Below are 25,379 nucleotides of genomic sequence, written 5' to 3' on the forward strand. Positions count from 1 at the left end.
TGTACTGTCATGGTGCGATCGCTCTGGCGATGAGGCCACTAGAATGGAAGCATCAAGCAGCCATTAAGACTATGGCTTAATGGCTGCTTCCTACGGCACACCATTCAGGTGCGACGTGCAGGCACCAAATCGTCCACAGATGACCTAGGTACTGGTCTGGGTGTCGTGCTTAGAAGAGCAGCCACCATACTGTGATCTATTGAGACTCAGAGGATGAGTCTCAATAGATCACAGTATGGTGGCTGTTCTTCTAAGCACGACACCCAGACCAGTACCTAGGTCTCGAGTCTCAATAGATCACAGTATGGTGGCTGTTCTTCTAAGCACGACACCCAGACCAGTATCTAGGTCATCCGCGGACGTTTGGTGCCTGCATGTCACACCTGAATGGTGCGCCATAGAAAGCAGCTGCCGCATGGCTGCCTTGATGCTTCCATTCTAGTGGCCTCATCGCCAGAGTGATCGCACCATGATAGTACGAAAGCAACTCTGGCTAGCGCTGCCTGTTGCTAATGCCAGGACAAGTAAAAGCTACCACAAACCTGAAATGTGGAAAGGCAACTGGAGTAGATGATATTTGACCAGAAATGCTAAAATACAGAGGTATAAAAGTAGTTGCTACACTGCATAGGCCTGGTTAGAGGGTCGAGTTCCAGACGATTGGAGTAGAGCACTCATAGTATCCATCTATAAAAAAAAGGAAATAAAGCTGAATGTGAGAATTACAGAGGAATTTCTCTACTGAGTGTGGTAAGATTTATGGAAGTACTCTTGAGAAACGGATAAGAAAAATTGTGGAGAAGAACAAGCTGGATTCAGGCCAATTAGAGGTTGTCAGGATCGGATTTTCACTTTAAGACAAATAGTTGAAAAATCATGGGAATATAACAAGGATCTGTATTTGTTTTGTAGCTCTGGAAAAGGCATATGACAAGCTGCCAAGAGGAAAGCTGTTCAAAATGCTCCAATTATATGGTGTAAATGGGACATTACATCAAGCAATACATGGTCTCTATTTGAGTTGTAAATCAGCAGTTATAATTGAAGGAGGCACAGGAAGATGGTTTGATGTCAAGACAGGTGTGTGGCAAAGTTGTACACTATCTCATATATATATGTAATCTCATTATATATACAGTAGGAGGTGTGACAATTTAATTCCCAGAATGGCCGCGTAGTGATTTGGTTGGAGTTGCATGAGTAATCATCTTTGTACGTTTTAACTAATGCGTATGTAAAACCTCAAGCCAATAGAGCCGTTTGCTAATTGGCTATTGAAAAAACAATAGAAATCCATGTGTAAACTTTGGTGTAAAAATGTGTGATTGAAATTGGGAACAGCATGTTAACATCAAATTTTGGGTGAAAATCAGCAAAACTGCTACTGAAACGTTGGCGCTGTTGAAAGTAGCATATGGTGTGGATGCTCTGAAAAAGGCAAGTGTCTCTGAGTGGCATAAGAGATTTTAAGTGGGTGAGAGGATGTATATGACAACCCCAGAAGTGGCCAGCCAAAAACAAAAATGATGCACACAAATGTGAACAGAGCGCGAGATTTGGTATATTGTGACATACGATTAACTGTGCGATTAATGGCTTATGAATTGTAACTGAATCGAGAAACAGTTAGGGTAATTTTAACTGAACAATTGGGTATGTAAAAGATTTCTGTGAAGATTGTGCCTCGGATCCTGATGGATGAACAGAAGCAGCAGCGGCTTCAAGTTATGTCTGATCTTTCTGTGCATGTTTCCGAGAGTACTTACAGGTGGCGAACTACTGGGTGTACTTACTGGGATCGTACACCCAGTACGATCCCGAAACAAAATACTAGGGTATGCAGTGGAAACTCGAGTTCACCACTTCCGAAAAAAGCATGCATGTCACATTCGCCATTTAAGACCATGCTGGTGTGTTTCTTTGATCATAAGGGGATAGTCCACTATGAATTCATTGAACAGGGACAAATGATCAACCAACAATACCATTTAGAGGTGCTGAAAAGATTACGAGATTCTGTTCGGAGAAAAAGACCTGAATTGTGGCCTGACAAGTGAATCATCCATCACGACAATGCTCCATGCTATAGTGCACTCATTGTGAAAGAGTTTCTGGCCAAAAAATCTATTACTGAATTAGGTCATCCTGCTTATTCACCCAACTTAGCTCCCTGTGATTTCTGGCTGTTTCCAAAATTAAAGACTGCGCTAAAAAGACGAAGATTTTCTGATATCACTGATATCCAGCATAATATGATAAAGGAACTCAAGAGTATTCTGGAAAAAGAGTTCCAAGCCTGTTTCCAAAAATGAGAACACTGTCTAAACTAGTGTTATTCATTATCTATATGGATCACATTATGAAGGAAAGTGGTATTAAACCTGATATTAAAATTAGAGATGTTTATCTCAGCTCTTTACTTTATGCAGATTATGTGAAACTTCTAAATAAATCCAGTAAAAGTCTGCAGGATTTCAGACTAAACTGAATAACTGCAGTGATAAATTTGGTATGAAAGTCAGCAATAAAAATAACTAGAAACATTGAAAACATCAACTGCATTTTGAATGGAGTTGATGTTTTCAATTTTTTCAAAACATTTCAGTTATTTAGGCACAAATTTTAGTGAAGATGAGAAATGAAATAAGAACATAGACAGCAGAATTAGCAAAGCTGGTATGGTTGGAAGTCAAATGAATAAATTTATATGGAATAAGAGAGAAATTAAAACACTAAACTATTTGTATACAAGACTGTTCAAACCACTTTTAATTTACAGATCTGAGAGCTGGGTTAGAAATAAAATTCTTGATCAAAGACTGGAGACCACAGTGAGTCCTGAGAAAGATTAGGGGTGAACCAATGGCAGTATCATATAGAAAATGAAGATATTAGAAAAGAATTTGATATTGTTAGCATTCAGAAATTAGTTCGCAGAGTTAATCTCAATGTAATCTCTGGAAGAAAACTGTTGATAGGAAGTTAGTAATAATGTAACTTTTCATGTAGTGCTATCAGACAAGATCCTGTACATCCCCTGAGGGTTTAAGCCAGGAATCTGATAATGATGTATACTTTATCTATCTGGACATTGAGGTAGAACTAAATGGGATTTCTATAGCAATGAAATTTTTAAAGCATCCAAATAATTTGGTATCCTTTACATTCACTAAAGTTATTCTTACATTTTTTTTTTTTTTTCCTTTCGTGAAAAAATTCTCTCATATTTCCATTTGTCTGTCTGGTATCCACATTATTTTCTTTTTATGCAGTTCTTGCTCCAAGTCTTATTCATCCATTTCACTGCCATGCAATTTACTCTTCTGAAGTCAATATGATGTTTGCTCATTAAAATGCATAACAAAGTGGGAATATGGGGGGAGTTTTATTTATGAAATGTGTTTTAATAACTTTAAAACAAAAGGGCAGAACGTAACAAGCAAAAGAGAAACATAAGTCCTTGACAGAGAAATCATCATCATACGTATCAAGGATTTAAGCCTAGTATGGCCTGTTCTGGCCTTAGAAGTCATCGTTGAATCGTTTAAGAGGACGTCCTGGTTTTCTTTTTCCTAATGTGTAAATAAAACTCTTCAGTAGGATTGTTTGGAGTGGTAATCTTAACATTAGACATTAAACAAGTTTTATATATATATAAACAGAATTACACTTTCAAAAATCACCAAAAAAACTTTGTCAACACACACACACGCAGCAGTCTCTGAACCCTGTCCCCCCCCCATTTAGTTTAAAGGAAGATGTTAAGCATGTATATAAGCAAGGCGGTTTTGAACCATCTACATATCTTAAATACGAATCCTGAATCTTCATTTGTTTCCTTATGAATTACGTATTTCTCTTCAATAAATAGTTTATCACTGAGAAAATTCTTTGGGTCATTCAAATAAGTGATAGTATATCTAGTGAACTAGCTCTGTGTGGAGTGAAAGACAAAAACTGCAGAGAATATAAAAATAGCATATACAGAAATTACATTAGATCATCGGTTCCCAACCAGGGGTACGTGCTAGGCCATTCAGGGGTACATGAAAAATAATCAGTAATGGTGGAAAAACAAGTAAAGTAACAAAATGCAAAATGTTAATTATGGGACAATAAATGTTAAGTTTGAATCACTGCTAATGGTTTGTACTTTTAGTGTAGTAATTTTCTTTCCCAACTCATTTCCACTATTTTACATTAAGATAGGCACTGAACAAAAGTGTCAGTATTTAAAAACAGCTATTTTAAAAACAAGGGGTACAATTTATAGAAATGGGTTTAAAAGGGGTACACAAGTTGAAAAAAGTTGAGAATCACTGCATTAAACAAATAAAATAAAATAAAAATGCATTATATCAAAGGACAATATAAACATGTAATTTAAGGTTATAATTGAATAAATAACTTTATTTTTCCATATAAACAGATACAATAATGCCAAACAATAACTCATATTTGTATGTCTGCATGGTAAATATTTTTAGATTTCTAGCACTCACCCTGAAAAATATATTTTTCCTATTAAATATATTTTGGTGACTTGGTGCAAGTAGCGTCAATGTCAATTTCCGACCAAACTGACTTAATTTTTGTATTCAGTTTTAAAACTTTTGTGTGTTCAGTGTTAGAAATGCCAACCATCTTGCACAAATCTGTGTTCTGTAAAATTATATTGCCATGTAATGAGGTCATTTATTTTTATTTCACTGCCAGTAAGATTTTGACTTCAGTATTCTTTGTTTGCAATGCTCCTTTTTAATCAATGTGGCAACAGAGTATAGATTTGTCAGGTCATGTTCTTAAATGCATTAGATATAAAACTTGAAAAAATAAAAAAATGTACAAAAAAAACAGTGGCATTTGTCTAGAAGGCGACAAGGCCAGTATGGATATCTATCAAAGATTATGATTAATCCAGTTGATGTCATATGAAGCATTTTATTAGAAAATTTTTGTTGAACAAATTAACTAAAACTTTCATCATCCTTCACTAGATAAGTGCAGCAAATGTGACAAATATAAATTTGATTTTATAACTGATGATCATGGAAAGGACAAAATTCAATAAGAACACAATGCAAACTTACAATCAGCCGAGAACTCATACAAAGAAAAACAAAGACATCAGTTTATGATGAGTTTTAATAAGCAGAATTTAGTCACAGTTTTTTTTTTTTTTTCAGAACAATGTGTCTTTTTACAAAAGAGCCTTGTGGATCCTAAATCAAACTGTGTATGGTTATGTAAATGATGAAAAGAACACATACTGCTATCTATGGATGAAAGAATAGCTACAAGACAAGAGATGGACAGGAAATGTCATTGTATGTCCTGTCATTGAAAGGCAACTGTTACTGAAGGAACAAAAATAGTGGAAGATGTTGACAGGCTATTCACAACAAATTTCTTAAGCCTGGCCAAGTATGTAAATGGAGACTGAGACTATTCACACTGCAAATGAAACAGTGAAGAAAGTTATAACAGCCAAAACTGAATTGCCAAGAAATTTGGCTACCCTCATTAGGCATGTTCCTAGAAATCCTGCAATTACAATGACTGAGCTGCACAGTGCATTTATGAATTTCAGGAACCTACTGAAAGATCACTATCATAAAATTAATACAGCTGGCCAAAAAGTTAACTGGGACAAAATTAACTAGATGCAATACAATGTAATGAACTTTTTCATATCTTAGATTTTCAAGGATTATACTTTACAAGATGCACTGAACTGCCCACTCTTCAAATTCTATTAATAATGGTCCCATTACTTTGACTATAAAGTGATAGATCTGTAAGTTTTATTGGATTATCTTAGCATTTTATAGTCTTTAGCAGTTAGTGCAGAAAGTGAAGTTTTTTACCTGATGAAACAGAAATGACATAGAACAGGAATAGTGAAATTACTATTCATTCATGTCTGTGTGTGTCATTTATTCCCACCTTAAAGGATTTTTTTTGTTTTTTTTTTAAATTCTAAGAGTATCATCATCAATATTGTCCCTATTTTCTAACACAATTTTGGGAAATAAATTCATTCACTGGTCGAAACTAAACTAGATATCATAAAAAGATTCATTTTTAAAAAGTCAGATAACTGCTTGTCAAAATTTTCAAATTGACATTGACATTTCTTATGCTAAGCAACACTTATATAACCATCAGATGAAATTTTATTCAGTATTATTATTATGAACAGTGTAAAATTAATGGATCAATAATATTAATTATACTGCAACTATAACTATAATACAATTAAATATAAACAGAAAAAAAATGCTTCTTTTCTTTCTAATTTCCAATTTATCCAACTAACAAACACTATTTGGTCACAAGTGCAGCAGAAGTTATTGTAGTTAACAGATTTCATTATTATTATTAGAAAAATACTACACAACAGAACAATTTTATAATTAAAGTGCAAAGCTTAAAATAATATATACACCTTCCCAAAACAATCACGAAATGAAATGCCGACACTGTAATTTAAAATAAAATGTTTTGATTAATTTTTCTATATTTTAAGAATTCACTTTGTTATGGAAGCCCAAGTCGAAATAATTCAGTTGTACCAATGAAATCAAACCAATACATTTTACAGTGCTCAAAGGATATCATGATTCAACATTTGTTCAAACATTTGTACACAAATAGTGTATTCTTCCAGAATTTTACTCCGTTTGCATAGCAACCGATATAAAGATGTGCTATTTCAATACACATGCATATGTATATATATATATATATAAAATATATTTATTCCAACAGCAGTGTTCAAACCACACTCCTTATGAATTACAGTAATCTACTCATTAAGAAAATATTTAGATCCTTTCCAAGGCATTTTACAGAACAGTGCTGGTTAATGATGAAGGCACAAAGGTAAATTTATAACCTTACTAATTGTATTAAAGATTAATAAATATTTTCTGGTATGTCATATTCAGCTCTACATGTACCCATCGTAAGCCGGTATACTGCCATCTCCGATATGCCATGATAGTGCACAAAGGCTGCTGCAATAACTAAGACATGAAAGATTTGATGACTGTGAAACTGAAAGAGAAGTAACAGTAATCAATAAATTTATATATTTGCAATGCTTTAACAAACAAAAGAATTGCAAAAGTATTTACAAACTTTTACACATGGGTATTAATAAAGCAATGTCTTAATTATAATACCTTCCCACCCAAAAGAGATGTCAGAGAAATAAAAGATTAAAGTCTCTATTTTTATACACTGTTTCTCAAAATAATCTCTTTCCTTTAAACACATCTTCTCATTGCTTAACAATTTTTTTTTTTTCCAAAACCATTATAATAACTCTTCAGGTTGTTTTTAGAACCATTTCTCATTCTCTCTGCTTTGACTTCTTCATTTTTTAAAATGAATATCCTTGAGATGTCTTCAATTTAGGAAATAACAAGAAATCCAAAGGAGCCAAAGTCCACACTACAGGAAAGATGATCCAGAAATTCAAATCCAATCTCTCTGATAGCTACTTTTCATTTCAACATAAAGCACCAATCACCCAATTAGATTCAAACAAGTACTGAGGTATCACAACAGTATCATTAAATATGATGTTTTTAGACTATTTCTGGGAGGAAAAAATCCCACATAAAGATTTCTCCGGTCATGACGAGAATCAAATTTAGACCTTTTCTAATCAAAGGGTGCAACATACTGTTGTTCTTCCAATTACGCTACAGAGGTGCTTCATATAAATGAAGATTATTTGACATAAGAAATGTCCAGGTTAAAACAAATTATTAGACAACTGACCTAAAAGTTAGAAAAAAGTTGAAATGTTTAAAAAAATTCAGACAGGATAAAAATAAATAAGCAGAACAATAAGAGACAGCAGAGTATAGAAGTTGGTAAGATGAATAATAATAAAATGGTAAGTCAATTAGAATGTAAGACAGAAGAAATAATATGGCATAGTGATTTGCTTACTAAATTTGTGCTTGATGGCAAATTCACTGCTTAGAAATTTCAGTAAGCAAGAATTAAGAACATAATGGATGCATTCGAGAAACAGAAAAGAAAAAAGATTCACGGTAGTGCTTGTAGGAACAAGCAACTTAGGTAGCAAACAAACAGTACGAGTGAAGGAATAAAAAGAATAAAAATTGTTAGCCTATTACTGAGATATGATAGCACTGAGTTAAGGAAACTTATGCTAGCAAATGATCTGAACAGTCTGTGTGGAAGAAACAGATATGAGATTATGAATGTGTGGAGTGAGTTTGATGACAGAAAAGCCTATAAGGGAGAGCATCTACATTTAATGGAAATGTGATAATGATATGTCAATGAGCATCATTATAAATATGGTAAAGAGGCAAATCTGAATGCTTTGCATACAGATCCATAAGAAGACTATGTGGAAGGAATATAATGAGAATAATGATAAGGGAAGTTACAAAATATATAAAACACAGGCCAGAAGAGTGCTAAGTCAGAGTAAGTATGAAAAGAAATTGCATATGAAGGTCATAGGCAACTTAAAAGAATTTTATAATTATGTTGCAAGTAAAAGAAAGAATAAATGTAAAAAAATAACTTGACTGAATGTATATGGTACCCTTCTGTCAGAAGCAAATGTGAATCAAATAATGAGTGTTCACATCTCTAAGCTCTATCAACCTGGTATATGTAACATGGTCATTTCTTGTAGTGTACATTTGGATCCCCAAGATGAGTTATTTAAAGTTGCTATTTCCTAGTAACTTTAAATATCGGTGCAGACTACCATCAATCCCCGAAACAAAGGCCATTCCTGACATTGAGCAGATGCATGTGTAGCTGCACCTTACCTGGTGGACAGTCACTGCAGTTTATCTTCAAGATATCTCTTCACCTGAGTCCAGCACTTTACCTCCAGATCTCCCATATGGTTAGTGGAATTATCAGATGATGGTCCCCAGGACTGGTGGAGAAGGCTCAGGAATGAACTACAAACAAGTGCCTGATATCACAGATCCAACTATCAAATCTCTAGGATTTAATCTATCTCAACACCTCTGGAGTGAGCAAACAGATTTAGGACTGGACAAGGCTGCTGTACCCGCTTATTATGTCTATGAAGAATTTCACAGTCTTTTGTATGTGGTGCTGCACAGACTATATGCATCATATCACTGATGACTGTCCCATACATTCTTTGCATTTACACCCAGACAGTGCCATCGACTGGTTAACTGAACTGTCAGGTCTGTGTATATAGTTTTGCTCAATAATTTCTTGTATTTCCCCCATACACTAAATAAATAAATACAAGCAACATGGTGCACAGTGTGCTACTACCACATTGACTAAAGAGACAACAGTGCATAAGATGAAGGTTCTAAAGCTGGTGAATAACCTAGATAAGAATTTTGAAATAGGGACAGATAATATGTCAATAAGTAGGATAAAGGAATGTTCAGCCAAACTGGTTAGGATCCTTGACATGTCTGTAAATTCAAGAAGATCCACAGGATGATATGAGCCTTCCTGAATGAGTTTTGATTCACCCACAGGAATGAAAAGAATATATGATAGTGCACAATGAACTGTCCAAAAACTGATGTCTAACAACCAACTTGTATCTCTGGGGTAGTGGTAAAAATTTTAAACACGATGACAAAGTTTCATAGAAATGGATTAACAGACAAGTTATACTTTGCAAGGAACAGCATGAGTTTACTAAAGAGAGGTTATGAATGAGAAATCTGCTCATTTCATAATACTGTTACTGCTGAGTTGGATAAAGGGAATGAATACACTATGATACCGTTGGACTTTGCAAAGGCATCTCATAGAATATCACATGAAAGGCTGTTGGCACAAACTGGAAGATAATGGGATTAGAATATAAACTGTTAATCTGTATAAGCAGGTGGCTAACTGAGAGGTATCAGAAAGTGGTATATGTAACAAAAAAACGCAAGTGTTGACATTAGAGAAGAAACTTGAAATTATGAAATGTCACGAGAATGGCGCTTCGTTTGCTAAAATAGCACGTGAGAATTCAATGAATGAGTCATCTGTACGAACAATTATTCAGAGCAAAGAAACGATTAACAACATGGAATGTGCACCGCTTCTTATATGTCAAACGTGATCACAAGAAATCGATCTTCTACCATGGAAAATATGGAACACCTTCTAATGATCTGGACTGAAGATTGTAATCAGAAAAAGATTCCTTTGAGTCAAATGATAATCCAGGCAAAAGCAACACGTCTACATGACAAAATAAAAGCGAAAATGAAAGAGTACAACCAGTGAAACTTTTATAGCAAGTCGCGGGTGGTTCTACAATTTCAAAAAGCGTATGGGACTCCATAATGTAAGAATCCAAGGTGAAAGCGCAAGTGCTGACACTAAAACTGCAGAACTATTTCCCAATGAATTGAAGGAACCTATTGAGAAGGAAGGCTACACAGATGATCAAATTTTTAACGCTGACGAGACTGGCTTGTTCTGGTAAAGAATGCCATCGTGCACATTTCTAGCAGAGAAGGAAAAAACACAAGCTGAGTATAAAGTATCAAAAGACCGATTGGCACTTTTACTAGAAGGTATTACCTTCTAGCATCAGGTGATTTAAAATTGAAGCCACTATTAGTGTACAGAGCGGAAAATTCAAGAACTCTTAAGGACTTTACAAAGAACAATTTACCTGTTCATTGGCGTTTGAATAAAAAAGCGTGGGTGACTCGTTCAATTTTAGAAGACTGGTTTAAAACTTGTTTTTGCCCTGAAGTTAAAAGCTATTGTAAAAAGAATGATATTCCTTTCAAAATTTTGCTTTTATTAGACAATGCACCAGGCCATCGAACTCTATTGACTGACTTAGGTGAAAATGTCGAGATTCATTTTTTCCCTCCAAACACGACATTAATTCTGCAGCCGATGGATCAAGGCGTTATCTCCACTTTCAAGGCTTACTATTTAAGACGAACTTTTGCTCAAGCTATTAAAGCTGCAGCAGAAGAAGATTCTTGGACTTTGAGTGAATTTTGGAAGAAATTTAACATAAAAGATGCCATTCAAAATATTTATGAATCTTGGCAAAAGGTGACTCAAAGCAACATGAGAGCCGTATGGCATAATATCTTGTGACATTGTTCAAAGGACTTTGTTGCCTTTGCAACACAGAAAGAGGAAATCTCAACAGAAATTATGCAGATAGGCAAAGATCTTGGTTTACAAGTTTAAATTGTAACAATGTGAAAGAATATATTGATTCTCATTCAAATGATCTGGATGATGAAACCCTTTTGGAGTTGGAACAACAACGAGCCTATGAAGCAGAAGAAGACGAAGATGACCCCACTGATGTCATGGTTGAAGAATTTTCCTTTGCTGACCTTTCAACTTTTGTGAGAAAATCGACAAAGCTTCTGACTTTCTCATAAATGCCGACCCGAATTTGGAAGGAAGCATCAAAGTGAGACAAAGTCTCAATAATGCCATCAAATGCTACAGAGATCTAGTACTTGAAGAGACAAAGAAGACAAGGATGGTTCAACGAACACTAAAAGACTACTTTAGTAAAAAGTAAATTACTGTATGCTAAAATTGAAGCAATATTTGTTTGTTTTCTACAACTTTTATATCAGTTTAAAAGGATTTTATTTGTGATTTAGTTAATAAAAATAATTTTTTTTTCATTTTAAACATTTTTATTATCCTAAATTTTTGTAATAAACAATTAAAATTGAAAACTTTTATAAATAGACCACAAACAACGGGGTTTTGCATAGCATGGATGCTTCTTGAAACCAATTAACCGTGCTATACAAGGTATTCCTGTACTCTATAATTATAACGTTGAAACAAACATTGACAAGTAAGGTACATGTCAATGTTTGAAAATTGCAGGTAAAATGTATCTTTCATGTGAAAGATACATTTTGCCTGTTTCCAAAGCCTAGATACAATTGCCTGGACTACTCTGAACAGGTTTGGTCACTTGGTTCTGAGAGGATAAAGCATTATAAAGCTTGGTTCTGAGAGGAAAGGTTGCAAAGACTGATGCTGGGATTATGGAAAGTATATTATGAGATCAGATTGAGAATATGTGGATTGCAAACACTGGAAAATGGGAGAAAGAGGGTTGATATGAAACAGGCCTAGAAACTTCTGAAAGAGAAAACCTGCAAATTGATTTTAAGGAATGCAGAGAACTGACTGGAGCTTTTGACCTAATGTCCAATCTTCACATGGTGCAACCTATTAGCAGGTATCCAGAGAGCATTGAACAAACGAGAATGGACTGGCAATTTAGGACTTAGCCAACCATATTGTACTCTCTGTTGACATAAACCAAAAATACATATGGTACAACATGAGATTTCATGCCAGCTACTCAGACATTGCCCAATTACACAAGCCCTACTACTATGACATCACAAGCAGTGATGTCATAGTAGTCTGAACACCCCCTTGAGGGTAGATATCAGGAAATTGATGGGTTTCTGTGGAAATTAAGTTTGTGTGCAGTTAACAAAAAAATGACAGCCAGATTTTTCTTTGTCAGAGCAGTGAGCAAGTGAAAAAGTTTGCCTGCTGAGTGCATCTAGTATGAATGAGTTTAAGAGAAGATATGATGGCTGGTGTGGGTCTCCCTGAATGAGTTTGACTCCTTAGAGACATCTGATAATGATTGAAATTGCATACCATTTCTTTCTTGTTTACCTAAAGAAAATCAGATTATTGTATATGGTGCACTAGCACACAATCTAAATCCCAGCTTATGACCTGTTTGTTTGCTGGATGTAGACATTTTTAAATCTTTTTTATCTCATACAAGAGCCATATTGAAGAGCTGTTGACATGATGGCATATGAAAAGTGGATAGTTCTATTTTTTATTTTGAATTCTTTGCATTACAATACCCTAATGCTAGGGCAATAACTACACACATATCAACTGTGCATACATGTGCACACACACATATACACAGTGTGCATACAGTTGATGCATGTTTTACAAATATGTGTCGAAGCCTAGCCAGCAACTTCCCTAAGTATCCTGTTCGTCATTTGCCAATGCATTCTCCATGCAACCAATGTTCCTTGAAGGGCTCAGAGGGAAAGTATTTTGATGTCTTGGGCACTAAGACCTAACATCTGTGCATCCTTATAAGACTTTATACACCACACACCTCTATTTGAGATGGTTATAGCAAAAAAAAAAAAAAAGCCAGTAGAGAGCCATATTCTTCTAAACAATGTTTTTTAATACCTGGATTAGAAGCATAATAATCTATCTTATCTTCATTTGCCCAATAAAGGTCTCAGTTCGCTCCACAGACTTGAATATCTAGGACAACAACGCTACCATCTCTTGATGACAAAAGATCAGGCTTTCTTATGCCTACCTCAGTCCTGATATCTGGCTCCTTTCTAACAGCAAATACTGCATCATGTCTTTTAACTCTAATGTTGTGGGTTCTAAAACAACATTGAAATGTGTCACAGTCTCTCTGAACCCACATCCTTTGCTGTGACTGGTTGCTGAAAACCTGCTTAGAACAACTGGAATTGTGAGCATTGGTATAGATACTAAAACAACAAAATTTTATGAAGTTTTTAAAACTAAAAAATTATAATTTAAAATATATGGTTATATGTCACACAAAAGATTTTTACTTGCAGTGGAATTAAATGTTCTAGCAGCATCTGTTGGTTACACCACCATGTTGACTAAATGATAATATAATCATGCTAAGGTGAGAATATATAAATTTTTGAATCATTAAAATGAAATTATATAAATCAAGAAGAAGAAATATATTGTGTTTATATAATGCATTCCAGCACTAGTGAGAATAAAAGAATTTATCTTATATATGGTTACTTTAGTGGCTACTTTAGTTCAGTGTACATTATGCTCTACTTCCTTAGGAAAGTGGTAGCACATCCAGCTGCCACTCTTCCTTAACAACCTTTCAGTATACTTTAAGTTTCTTGAGACAGATGTTTGCAGGTAATTATATTAACTATTACTATTAGCTGTTATCAGTATTCTGTAACTTGCTTGGTGTTTTTCCTCTTGAAACATGAAAGGAAAATATGGAAATTTGTATTTGGGGATTTGAAGCATCATTATTATGTTTTGAAATTTAAGAAAATTTTCGATTTGAAGGCATACTTGATTTTACTCATTTGTAATGAAACACAGACACTCCTGACTACGAAAACATTGACTTCCATAACCCTCTCATAAGTTGAAATTTGACTCACATTGAGTTATATCTTAAGTTTTTTCTTGGTAATGAAGTGATTATTGACTAAGTTACTCTGGTATGAAGAAAAATTAGGAAAAAATCAGAAATATTGGTTACGGAAGAACACACTAACAGATAAGCAAGTTCCTGATATGGCTTGATCTGGGATTACAGGTGTAGTTATTTGAGCTTCTTAGAAATGAGGAATTGTGGATTGCAGAAGTTGATTGATAGAAAAAAAGGTTTAAGTTACTAAAAGGATGTTATAGGACTGATGCAGAGGTTCAGCACTTGGCTAGGAGGGACAGAACAAGGAATCATCTCTGAAAATTGAGGAAGAATATGGTTGGCAAGGCTGTGAGTACTTGGAGTGGCAAATGAGTGGAATGACTACTAACAACAGACACTGTCAAATTGTCAGTGTCTGTTGTTAGGATGCACACTGTTGATCTCATGCAATGACTCTTCACACAATATGGAGATTCCTGTACCATAAGAGAAAACATCCATCCCTCTTTGACATTTCAAGAAATGCATAGCATCGAGATTTATCTTCTTAGACCATGTTTGTGCCATTCCTGATGTACTAAATTAATCTGAGTGAATCATCTCCATCGTGATTAAACAATGTGGGTCTTTTTGTTCTTGTGTGGCTTTTTATGAACTTTGATGCTTTTAATATAAGCATTTCTTCATTCAGTAATTCGTACAATCAAGTTAAAGCTACAAATGTTGCTAAATGTTTGAACATTAGTTCATGAGAGCATTAACAGATGTTAGAAGTTTGATAGCATAACATAAAATTCTTCTATTGAAAAATAATTATACTTATTAAGTTTCATAAATCTGAGGTTTTGTAAATTGAGCATTTCACAAATTGAGCACCTGTATACTGAGAAAGATATTTCTATTTGAAAGAGGTTTCTATATGAAATATATATTCAAACTGGAAATTTGCTATTATAAGCTAAAAAAATACTTGCTATTCTAAAAAAAAGTAACTAAAATGGAGGAATTCTATCATTTCGTTGACTTTAGTACTGTCATATTATTCACCTTGAGAACATTTGAGTGATTTTCTTCTAATTCCTTGGAACTCAGCAGGGAGGGAAAGAGAGAGTCTTCACTTACTTAGAATAAATGGATGGTTTTTAATAACTCTTCATATCTGTTTCTTTCTTTTTTTTTTTTTCTGGGACATACAGAAATGTATACTGCACACCGGCACCTTTTACTAATAGTGACTTTAAATATAGATGCGGTACATTTAGAAATTTATAATATTCAGTAATTTTTTTACACTTTTACCTATACACATCATTTATTGTTCTTATTACATATGAGTAAAGAATTTTAGTCATCATCATCAAATTTCTGACATGTACCCTCAAGGGGAGTACAGGATATGATAGTACTACACGAAAAATTTACATCATTATTAACTTCCTATCTACAATTTTTCTGCAAATCAGTCTGTTACTTGTCAAGACTCCGACATTATCAGATCTTATATTTCTATCGTCTAAAGCACTTTGTACCATATCAATCCACCTATATCTTGGTCTTCCTCAGGGTTGTTTTCCTGCCAACCTGGCAGATAACACTTATTTTGCTAATCTTTCTTTGCCCATTCTGTTCAAGCGACCATACCAGCTGAGATTAGCTCTGCTAACGCATTCCTGGACGCTGACAATTTCAAGTTCTTTCCTAATACCCTCGTTTTTAATATGATATTGCCATTGATGCCATCTGTTCACGCCTCTAATCTTTCTAGGACTCTCATATCTGCAGTCTCTAGTCTTTGGTCAAGTGTTTTACTTCTGACCCAGCTCTCAGATCCATAAGTTAAAACTAGTTTGAACACTGTCTTGTATACAGCTAATTTAGTGTTCCGACTAATTTCTCTCTTATTCCATATGAATTTATTCAATTGACTTCCTACCATAAGAGCTTTGTTGATTCTGTTGTCTATTTCCATATTTAATTTACCATCTTCACTAAAAATTGTGCCTAAGTAGCTGAAATGTTATACTTGGTCCACAGGTTCCCCATTCAAAACACAGTTGACATTTTCAACGATTCTACCTATTTTCATTGTCTTTTGTCTTTTTATTGCTGACCTTCATACCATATCTATTACAACAGTTATTCAATTTAGTCAGGGAATCTTGCAAAGTTGTAGCATATTTATTTAGAAGTATAACATCGTCCGCATAAAGCAAATATTAACATCTCCAATTCTGATATGTTTAATACCACTTTCCTTCATAATGTGATCCATATAGATAACGAATAAACACAGAGGGGATAATGTACATCCTTGTCTCACACCAGATTTAACATTAAACCATCTTCCTGCACTTCAATTCTAACTACTGACTTGTAACTCAAATAAAGACAAAGTATTGCTTGATATAATGCCCCATTGACACCATATAACTGTAGTGTATTGAAAAGCTTCTCTCTTGGCACCTTGTCGTATGCCTTTTCCAGATCGACAAAACTTAAATACAGATCTTTGTTATATTCCCATGCTTTCTCAACTATTTGTAGTAAAGTGAAGATCTGATCCTGACAGCCTCTATTTGGCCTTAATCCAGCTTGTTCTTCACCAAGCTTTTCTTCTACAATTCTTCTCAACCATTTCTTATACGGGCATAAATCTTACCAGGAACACTCAGTAGGGAAATACCTCATTAATTCTGACATTCAGTTTTATTTCCCTTTATATATATGGGTACTATTACAGCTCTACTCCAATCATCGGGAATTCGACCCTGTGTCCAGGCTTTCTGAACTATGCAGTGCAGCCACTATAAGACTTTTATACCACTATACTTCAGCATTTCTGATAGAATATCATCTACTCCTTCTGCCTTTCCACATTTCATGCCTTTGATGGCTTTTTCTACTTCAAGTATGGATATGTATTCCTGTTGAGTGTTTTTTACTACTGTGCTATCACTGCTTGTTTCATTTAGCAATTTTTCGAAGTAATTACTCCATACTTCAAGGATATCTTTTTCTCCCATTTTCATGACACCTTTATAATCTCTAACTCCTTTTATAGCACTCTCTCCTCCATTACAACCTCCAGAATATCTTACCACCTTCTTGATATTTATTTTCTATGTTCATGACTTTTGTTTAGCTAGTTTTACACATTATTTAGCTTTCTTACATTTGTCTCTGTATTCTCTAAGAGCAAAAGCTAACTTATTTGCCAGGAACTTTTGATATGCTTTCTTCTTTTCCTTCATTGCCTCTTTAACTTCTTGTGTCCACCGTGGAGTTCTGATTTTTCTATCCTTGCAGACAATCTCACCACATGCCCCTCTGGCTGATTCAATCAGGGTTTTCTTCAATGTTTGCCACTGAATCTCCAAGGTTTGGTTCTTGTTCTCAAACACTTTCATTTTTTTCCCAATAATCTGTGTGTATTTTAGTCTACAGTTCACATCTGAGAACTGCTCAACTTTTATTCACTTTAGAACTTTCTTACTTTCTTACATGTCATTCTTTTCAACATGAAATTCAATTTTATCCTGCTCAAGACTAAATAGTGATCGCTTCCAATTTCAAATCCTCTGTACACTCTGGAGTCCTGCACCAGGAGAAAACATCACTATCAATAGTAACATAGTCAATGAGACTTCTTATTCCTTGCCTCTTCTCTCCATGTGAATTTGTGCACATTTTTATGTTGGAACATGGTGTTAGTAATAACCAGTCCATGTCCTGAGATGAAATCCAACAGGTATTTGCCATTATTATTAGCTTTGCTCTTTTCTCCAAATTTTCCCAAAACATTTTTGTATGTCTGACAATCACTTCCTACTCTGCTATTTTGATCCCCAACAAGGACCAACTTTTCCTTTTTCATTGTGTCAGTTGCTTTTTCTAAAGCATCAAAAAATTCCTCCACCTACCTTAGGAGAACCTTCTGTGGGACCATAGGCACAAATAAGTCTCATTGACCAATTCCCCATTCTGATATTTGCCCACATCACTCTACTTGAGACTGCCTGCCATTCAAGAAGATTAACCTCGTATTTTGTGTTGAATACTACGGCTACTCCTTCTTTTCCTTGATTGTCATTTCCTGAGTATATCATTTTGTATTTATTGCTCAAAAAGATCTCACCAGTTTTTGTCTTTTTTGTTTCAGTCACCCCTATTATGTTGATCTGGCACTTATCTAATTCCTCAGCTAGCTCCATTTCTTTGTCATTCAGGCTTCTTATGTTGATAGTACCAATCTTTAATTCTGGTGATGTTGAGTTGGGGTGTGCTTTCAGATTTGTTCCAGTAGTTGACTTTTCGCTGTTCGCTCTGTTTCCCTTGGAAAAAAACGGGGACCTTGTTTATCCGGGCGACGCCCCAGCTGGCATGAAATTTTTGTCATGTTGTAACATCATTTTGTATATTGGTTCAAGCCAATAAGAATACAATTTGGTCAGCCAAATCCCAAATTGCCAGCCCATCCTTGTTCGTTCAGTATCCAGGTAGATACCCAACAGGGTGCACCACGAGAGGGTGAGGATTGGATATTAGGTCAGAAGCCCTAATTGGTTCTCTGCATTCCTTTAAAGGCTATCTGGAGGTCTCCTCTCAGTTATATAGCTTTGACCCTTAAGCACCCCCATAATTTTAGTCTTCTTTTCATATTGTTTTAATTTTAAATTTTTCCTGCTAGAAGAAGAATGAGTCAAAAGAATGAATTTTGTCAACGACAGTAACCTTTCCACTATAAACTATTTCTTTGGTCCCTAGTGAAAGTTGAAACTGAAGCATTCATTTATTTTTTGTAGGGATTAACTCTATCAATTATTAGACAACAGGAATATTTTCAAGAAGTTCATTATTGCTTGTAAGATCGCTACCAATGCAGTATAATAACTAATAAAAACATCAGTTCAGATATTTGTTAAGGAAAGACCCAACCTAGTTTTATCTCAGTCCATGCTGCTTTTACTGCATTTGGAGAGAACACAAATTTCAGAAACCTCACTGAATTTCAAATTCAACAACTATAAGCAAGGTAGGCCATCTCAATTTGCTAGAGATAGGCAGAGTTGTGGCACATGATAACTTTCATTTGTTAAGTGGAAATCTTTTTTTTTTTTTGCACTTCTCAATGACTTTGACATCTGCAGATTTCTCCACAGCAGTCTGTATTCTATGCAGCAGATACCACATAACCACCAGATCTTGTGCACTCTGATTTATTTTTTTTTTTTAAAGAGAAGGAGCAACAGTTTAGGTGGATACAAATATACAGAGACTTATTGTAGAGAAATGAAAGTTATATTTATTTTGTGCTGGTTCGATATTAATGCTTTCCTATCCATCATGTGTTGGATATAGGGAAAAGTTATAGCCCCTCTGCAGTCCCAGTTTTCCAGTCAGTTCGATGCTTCAAGGTGGTGGCTACTGATGTTTTGTATATAATTTTTTTTTTGTTTATGATGATTTTGTGATAGTGTTACCCTGAGGAGCTAAAATTCTTAATTTTGTTTCTCTTTTGAAATACTGTATACCCTATTCTGTACAGTTCTGATTATGCTTTTTGTGTATGTGTGTGCACGCACACGCTTTGTCTGCTTTGGTTATTGTGTAGCTCTTTTAGAGCCATGATTTCTTTATGTGGGATATTATTTTTGTGAGGCTTAGAATGGACTAGGATGCTGGCCATGTCTAACTGAACATTATTGGCTATTGCTGGAGGTAGGTCGTATATCCTGCGTTCAATATCCCGACTTAATGCATTTGTTCGTGACATCTTTGGTTAAGGTTCCTGATGATAAGTTCACAACGATGGCATCTTGATGTAATTGCGGCCGCTGCGTAGCAATGCATTGTTGGAGGATTTCGAATTGCTTCTGGTGCCGATTTTTAATTTTGGCAAATTCTTTGTTGGCTGTAGAGTCAGAGATGCTGTGCAGGATATCCCATAGCACCGGGTTTAAAATGTTAGATAGTATATCACATAGGGCATTGATGGAAGAATTTATTTTAGATAGTTCTCAGCGAGTAGCATATAACTGTTCTCGTAATAGTGCTAAACTCGCTTGTTTATAAATATGTTGGGCTTTGGCCGAGCGAAACTTGTTCTTAATTTTTACACAGTCTGGTATTAAATTGGTGTCTCGGCACCTTTTTAAGAAGGCTAACCTGTTCAGTTGCCGTGCCAATTTCAACTTCCACTTACTGTATTGTCATGCCTTGCGTACGATATCGTCTCCATGAAGAATTCTCAACCATATGGAAAGGCTTATGTGTTCGTCGTACATGTTGAAAAGTACTGCATAGAAGCTTTCACAAGTTAGAGAAGTTGTTCCTGGAATCAACAGAAGCCTTGAAACAAAATCCTAACTTCAACAAGTATGGCTGTATAAATCTACTAAAGATTTGGGAGACAGTCATCCTAAGATCAAATTAATACCTGCTTTCTCTGTCGTTTTTTTTTTTTTTTGGCAACTTAGATGGCGCCTAATTAGGACTTTAATCTTTGTGTTGCATGCTACAATTGCTCATACTAGTCCCACTAGATTATGGTTGTCTCGCTACTATAACAAACTCCGTTTGTGTGCTCTGAAGATGCTGGAAGTCAATAAATAGTTATTTTCTTATCAATCTGTGTTCGCATCTATACCGTTAAAATCCAATCAACATCCTACAGAAATGGAAAGAATGTATGATTATCACACTGCAAAAGGGTAGTGCAAAGACATGTTTCTAACCATCGACCTATCAGTATATCTGCAGTGGTGGTGAAGATTTGGAAAAGTTGGTAAGGAATTGCACACAGAAATGGGTTGACAGAAAATCTATAATTTACAATCAACTGCATGGATTTACTAAGGAAAGGTTGTGTTTTAGTAATTTGTTCACACTTTATATATTAAGTTCACAGATGAGTTGGATGAGGGAATGGAAAAACCTCTTGAGAGGATTCAGCATGGAAAGCTGTTGCGTAAGTTGGAGGATAAGGGATTGGAAAAGAGGATGGTTGAGTGACAGATATTGAAAAAAAGGTGGTGTATGAGGGATGTGAGTTTTCAAGATTAAGGTGACCAGTGGTGTACCCCAGGGATCAGTACTTGGTAAATTGTTAGTTAATCTTTACATCAATGATACTGGGAAGGATTTAACAGGTGACATACAGCTATTTGCTGATGATGCAAGATACAGGGTAATCAGGAATGTAACTGACATGAAGACTTGCAGAATGATTTGAATAGGCTGGAATTAGGGTATGCAAAAATGGCTATATGTCCTGTGTTAGTAAATGTAAAGTTTCTGAATTTTGGTGTAATGAGATATCCAATGGTGTATTATATTGGAGGAATTATGCTAGAAAAAACTGCACTGCAGATGCTAGCACTCATGAGAAAGAGGGGTGATTTAGACAAACTTTGAAAGGATGACAAGATACCAGTAGATGGATTATTTTATTTTATGGAGTGTAAGGAGAGGAAACCAATGGAAGTTGAAAGTGAATGCATTCAAGGAAGGGGTGAGGATAAATTTTTCTCTCAGAGTTGTGTGTGACAGGGATGGCTTGCCTTTGAGGATTGTGAGGCAAATAGTGAATGAATTCATGAGGACATATGACGTGGCATGAGAGATATATGGTCTCCTTTGATGAGTCTCTGGCTCCTTGGAAGTCTCTTATAAAAGTGTCTTTAGTTTCAGATTCTTGATACATACCCTCTCATGAGGTGTATGGGTTATTAACTTATTAGCATTATTAGCTTCCTATGAAGAATTTTTCTCCAAATGAATTTGTTACATTTCTAACTGTATGAATGCACCTAGATCATGGTATTTTTCTGAGTATTCTTTTTGCAGACAAACACTTTCTGCTAACCTTTACTCTCCCATTCTGTTTGACTGACAACACCATCTTAGTTCAGATGACAGTCCTGAATGTAAACAATGTCAAGTTACTTCTTATTTCCATTTTTAACAAGATGCCATCAGTTCACATTCTTAATTTTTTATTCTCATATTTGTGTTCTTCATTCTTTGATCAACTATTTTACTTTTAACTCAACCTTGTATTCCTGCTGCTTTTGGAAAATGGCTTCCATAAGGAAGTACACATTTGTGGCATGGAAAGCTTCAGCATGAAGATTGAATTTGGCCAGGGATTTTTCTTAGCGGGTGCATGCAAGAATTGTTTAATGTATGCATCAAAAAATGTGAAAGATTTATGGACTGTTAGGGTGAATGAAAAAGAAGGAAAGTATTAATGTGTGTGAGGAAATGTAATGATAGGTCAGGACATTTCGAAATGAGCTAGAGTCACTAATAGTAAACAGAAATCAGATGATGGTATTGGTAATGATAACAAAGAGAATGAAGTAGAAGAGTTTAGGCAAGAGTTAATGGAAATGAAGAGCAGAATGAAGCATCTAGAACATCGGTCCCCAACCGGTGGTACACATACTCCTGGGGGTACACATAAATAATCAGTAATGGCAGAAAAAAACAAGTAAAAAAAATGCAAAATGTTAGTTATGGAACAATAAATGTTAAGTTTGAATCACCGCTAATGGAGACACTTCAAAACCTTTTGCCATTTACTAATACTGAATTAGTGGAGAGAGCTTTTTCTTCTTACACCTTCATAAAAAATAAGTACAGCAACCAGCTTAATGCAAGTGCGGATTTAAGACTGTACCTTGCATATTTTGAGCCTGATTTCAAGAAACTAAGTGCATCAAAGTAAGTGTAACGATCTCACCACCAATGTTTCAATCGGCTAGTGATCTGTATACCAATTATTACAGACTTTTCAGATAACACAAATAAATATTATTAATATTAATAAATCAAAAGTTTGTTAAATACTCGATCATCATTAATATTTAACATGAAGCTATACTTATTTCTGTGTTAGAAATATTGTAAAATTAAATCTGTGGTTTGTACTTTTAGTGTAGTAATTTTCCTTTCCCAACTCATTACCTCATCACCATTATTTTACATTAAGATAAGCACTGAACAAAAGTTTCAGTATTTAAAAACAAGGGGTACAATTTATAGAAATGGGTTTAAAAGGGGTACACAAGTGGAAAAAGGTTGGAACCACTGATCTAGAAGACTAGACTGAACAAAGAAGAGGTTGGTCAAAGTGAATGAGAAGGAGGAAGTTAGTATTATGAAGAAAGTGATATATGATTATCTTTTGACGTTAATAATGATAATCATATTATCATATGACTATCATTAGAGGATGGTGAATTACAGAGTACTAAAAACATGCTTTCCTGATGGAACATTAACAAATAATTTATGCATTGCAGAGTAGGAAAGAACAGGAATCAGAATTCATGGTTATGGACATAAATGACTTAGATGGTGAAAAGAAAAAAGAACGTGGATAGGAATTTGAGGAAGTTGTTGTTGCAGGAAGTAATGGATAACAGTGCTGTCTGGTAAAGTGGTTAGTGACAACGATAATTTTTGGCCAAGTCAAGCTGCCTAATGCAAAAACTCCCCTCTTTTATTTCTGATAATTCTGCCATTCGTTTACATGCATTTCAACAACCCCTTAGACCCACAATTACACTTGCTTAATGTCATTACCAACCCATTAAGAATCAAAACCTGGGAAATGGTAACAGCCATTCAGAATTATTTTGCACTCATTCATTTATCCAGGGTGGCTCAATATGATTGACTGCATTCCCCTAATATCTCTAGTGTCCCTGAATTTGCACTTCCAACCTCTCACTGAACAACACTTTTTCCAAACATCTCACTGCAATACTATTCAAATGTAGTCCATAAGGCATGTACAAGTCCTTTTGTCCATCAAATTCAACTTTATACATTTATAAACTGCACACTATTCCTCCTACACAATCTTCTCATTGACTCATTAGCAATCATGGCCCTTCTCAATTCCTTCTTATCATACTGAGGCAGCAGACTCAATATTTACTCTTATTAGGTTACTCTTCATTTCTTCTTCTTCTTTCAGCAAGATTTCATATCTTCTCTCAATTGCATATCACAAAAAAACAAATAATGCTATTTAGTAGTCAAACTACTGAGATATTTTTTTTTTGCCTTTCCTTCATGCTTACACGGTGATCAGAATAGATTTTCAAAAATTATGGAAACAACTACCGTGTTAGAGTAAAACTTCAGTTTAATATAGACCAAAATAATCACTCGACGTTTCAACCTTCACATTAAGGTCATCATCTGGAGTATATACATATATATAAAGAAACAAACTGCACTACAATCTACATGGTATGCTGAAATTACATCGATTTAGTAAACCATTAAAACTATTGGCCTGACTTCTGGTGAAAACAAAAACTTACTACAAAGCTAGAGTCCTGTTATTATATATTAAGTTACACAATTAAATTAAATTAAGCTAGAGAGCAATATGTTCACACAAAGAAATTTTTACTTATACAACTATACACATAAATTAAAACAAACCAGTACAGATGTTAGCCAATAAAAGCTGAAAAATTAATCAGGGTTTGCTGGAAAACTTAAACAAAGTGGGCTGAATGTATGCCACCCAAATTCTTGGGATTTTTAAGCCGCCATTATTATTATTAAGATTAGGTTGGTTAATCAAAATTTCACAGGCTATTTTAAATTTCCATTCATGCCAGGTTTTTGTATGATGTAAGGAACACGTACTTTTCCAATCAATTTGGTGTAGGGTGTTAAGAGCTCGATATGAGAGGCCTGCTTCATGAAAATTATTAAATTTGATGTGCCGTTTTTTTTATATTTTATTTATTTATTTTTAATGATAGGGATTGTACGTCCAGTTTTCCCAATATAAGGTAAGTAACAAGTGCAATAGATACAATAAACTTCAGGGTGAGCCAACGGTACGGCCACGGACTTGCCACTATCTCCCCCCCCCCCCCCCAATGCTAACTTTTATATGTAAGCTTTTGAGCAACGTGCTCTAGATTCCTTTACTTTAAAACCTACAGTGTGGCTCAGATACATTGATGATGTTTTCGTTATCTGGCCACATGGCCGCCAAACATTAAACACATTCCTTAGACATACAATAAACTTCAGGGTGAGCCAACGGTACGGCCACGGACTTGCCACTATCCCCCCCCCCCCCCCCCCCAAATGCTAACTTTTA

At 35.0% G+C, this 25,379-nt stretch overlaps 1 protein-coding gene across 3 annotated transcripts in view; it reads right to left on the reverse strand.

The window, feature by feature from the left end:
- Positions 1-4,382: 4,382 nt before the first annotated feature.
- Positions 4,383-25,379, reverse strand: part of LOC150106225 (adiponectin receptor protein-like) — a 255,050-nt gene continuing 234,053 nt past the window's right edge. For all 3 annotated transcript variants that reach the window (XM_090392251.1, XM_090392249.1, XM_090392250.1), the window contains one exon: positions 4,383-7,059. In XM_090392251.1, coding sequence (XP_090248377.1) covers positions 6,953-7,059 — 107 coding nt within the window. In that variant the 3' untranslated portion in view covers positions 4,383-6,952. The remainder of the gene's footprint in view (positions 7,060-25,379) is intronic.

Source organism: Typopeltis vanoorti, chromosome 5 (genome assembly GCF_054136105.1).
Source record: "Typopeltis vanoorti isolate ZY-2024b chromosome 5, IOZ_Tvanoo_1.0, whole genome shotgun sequence".
NCBI classification, from domain to species: Eukaryota; Metazoa; Arthropoda; class Arachnida; order Uropygi; family Thelyphonidae; genus Typopeltis; species Typopeltis vanoorti.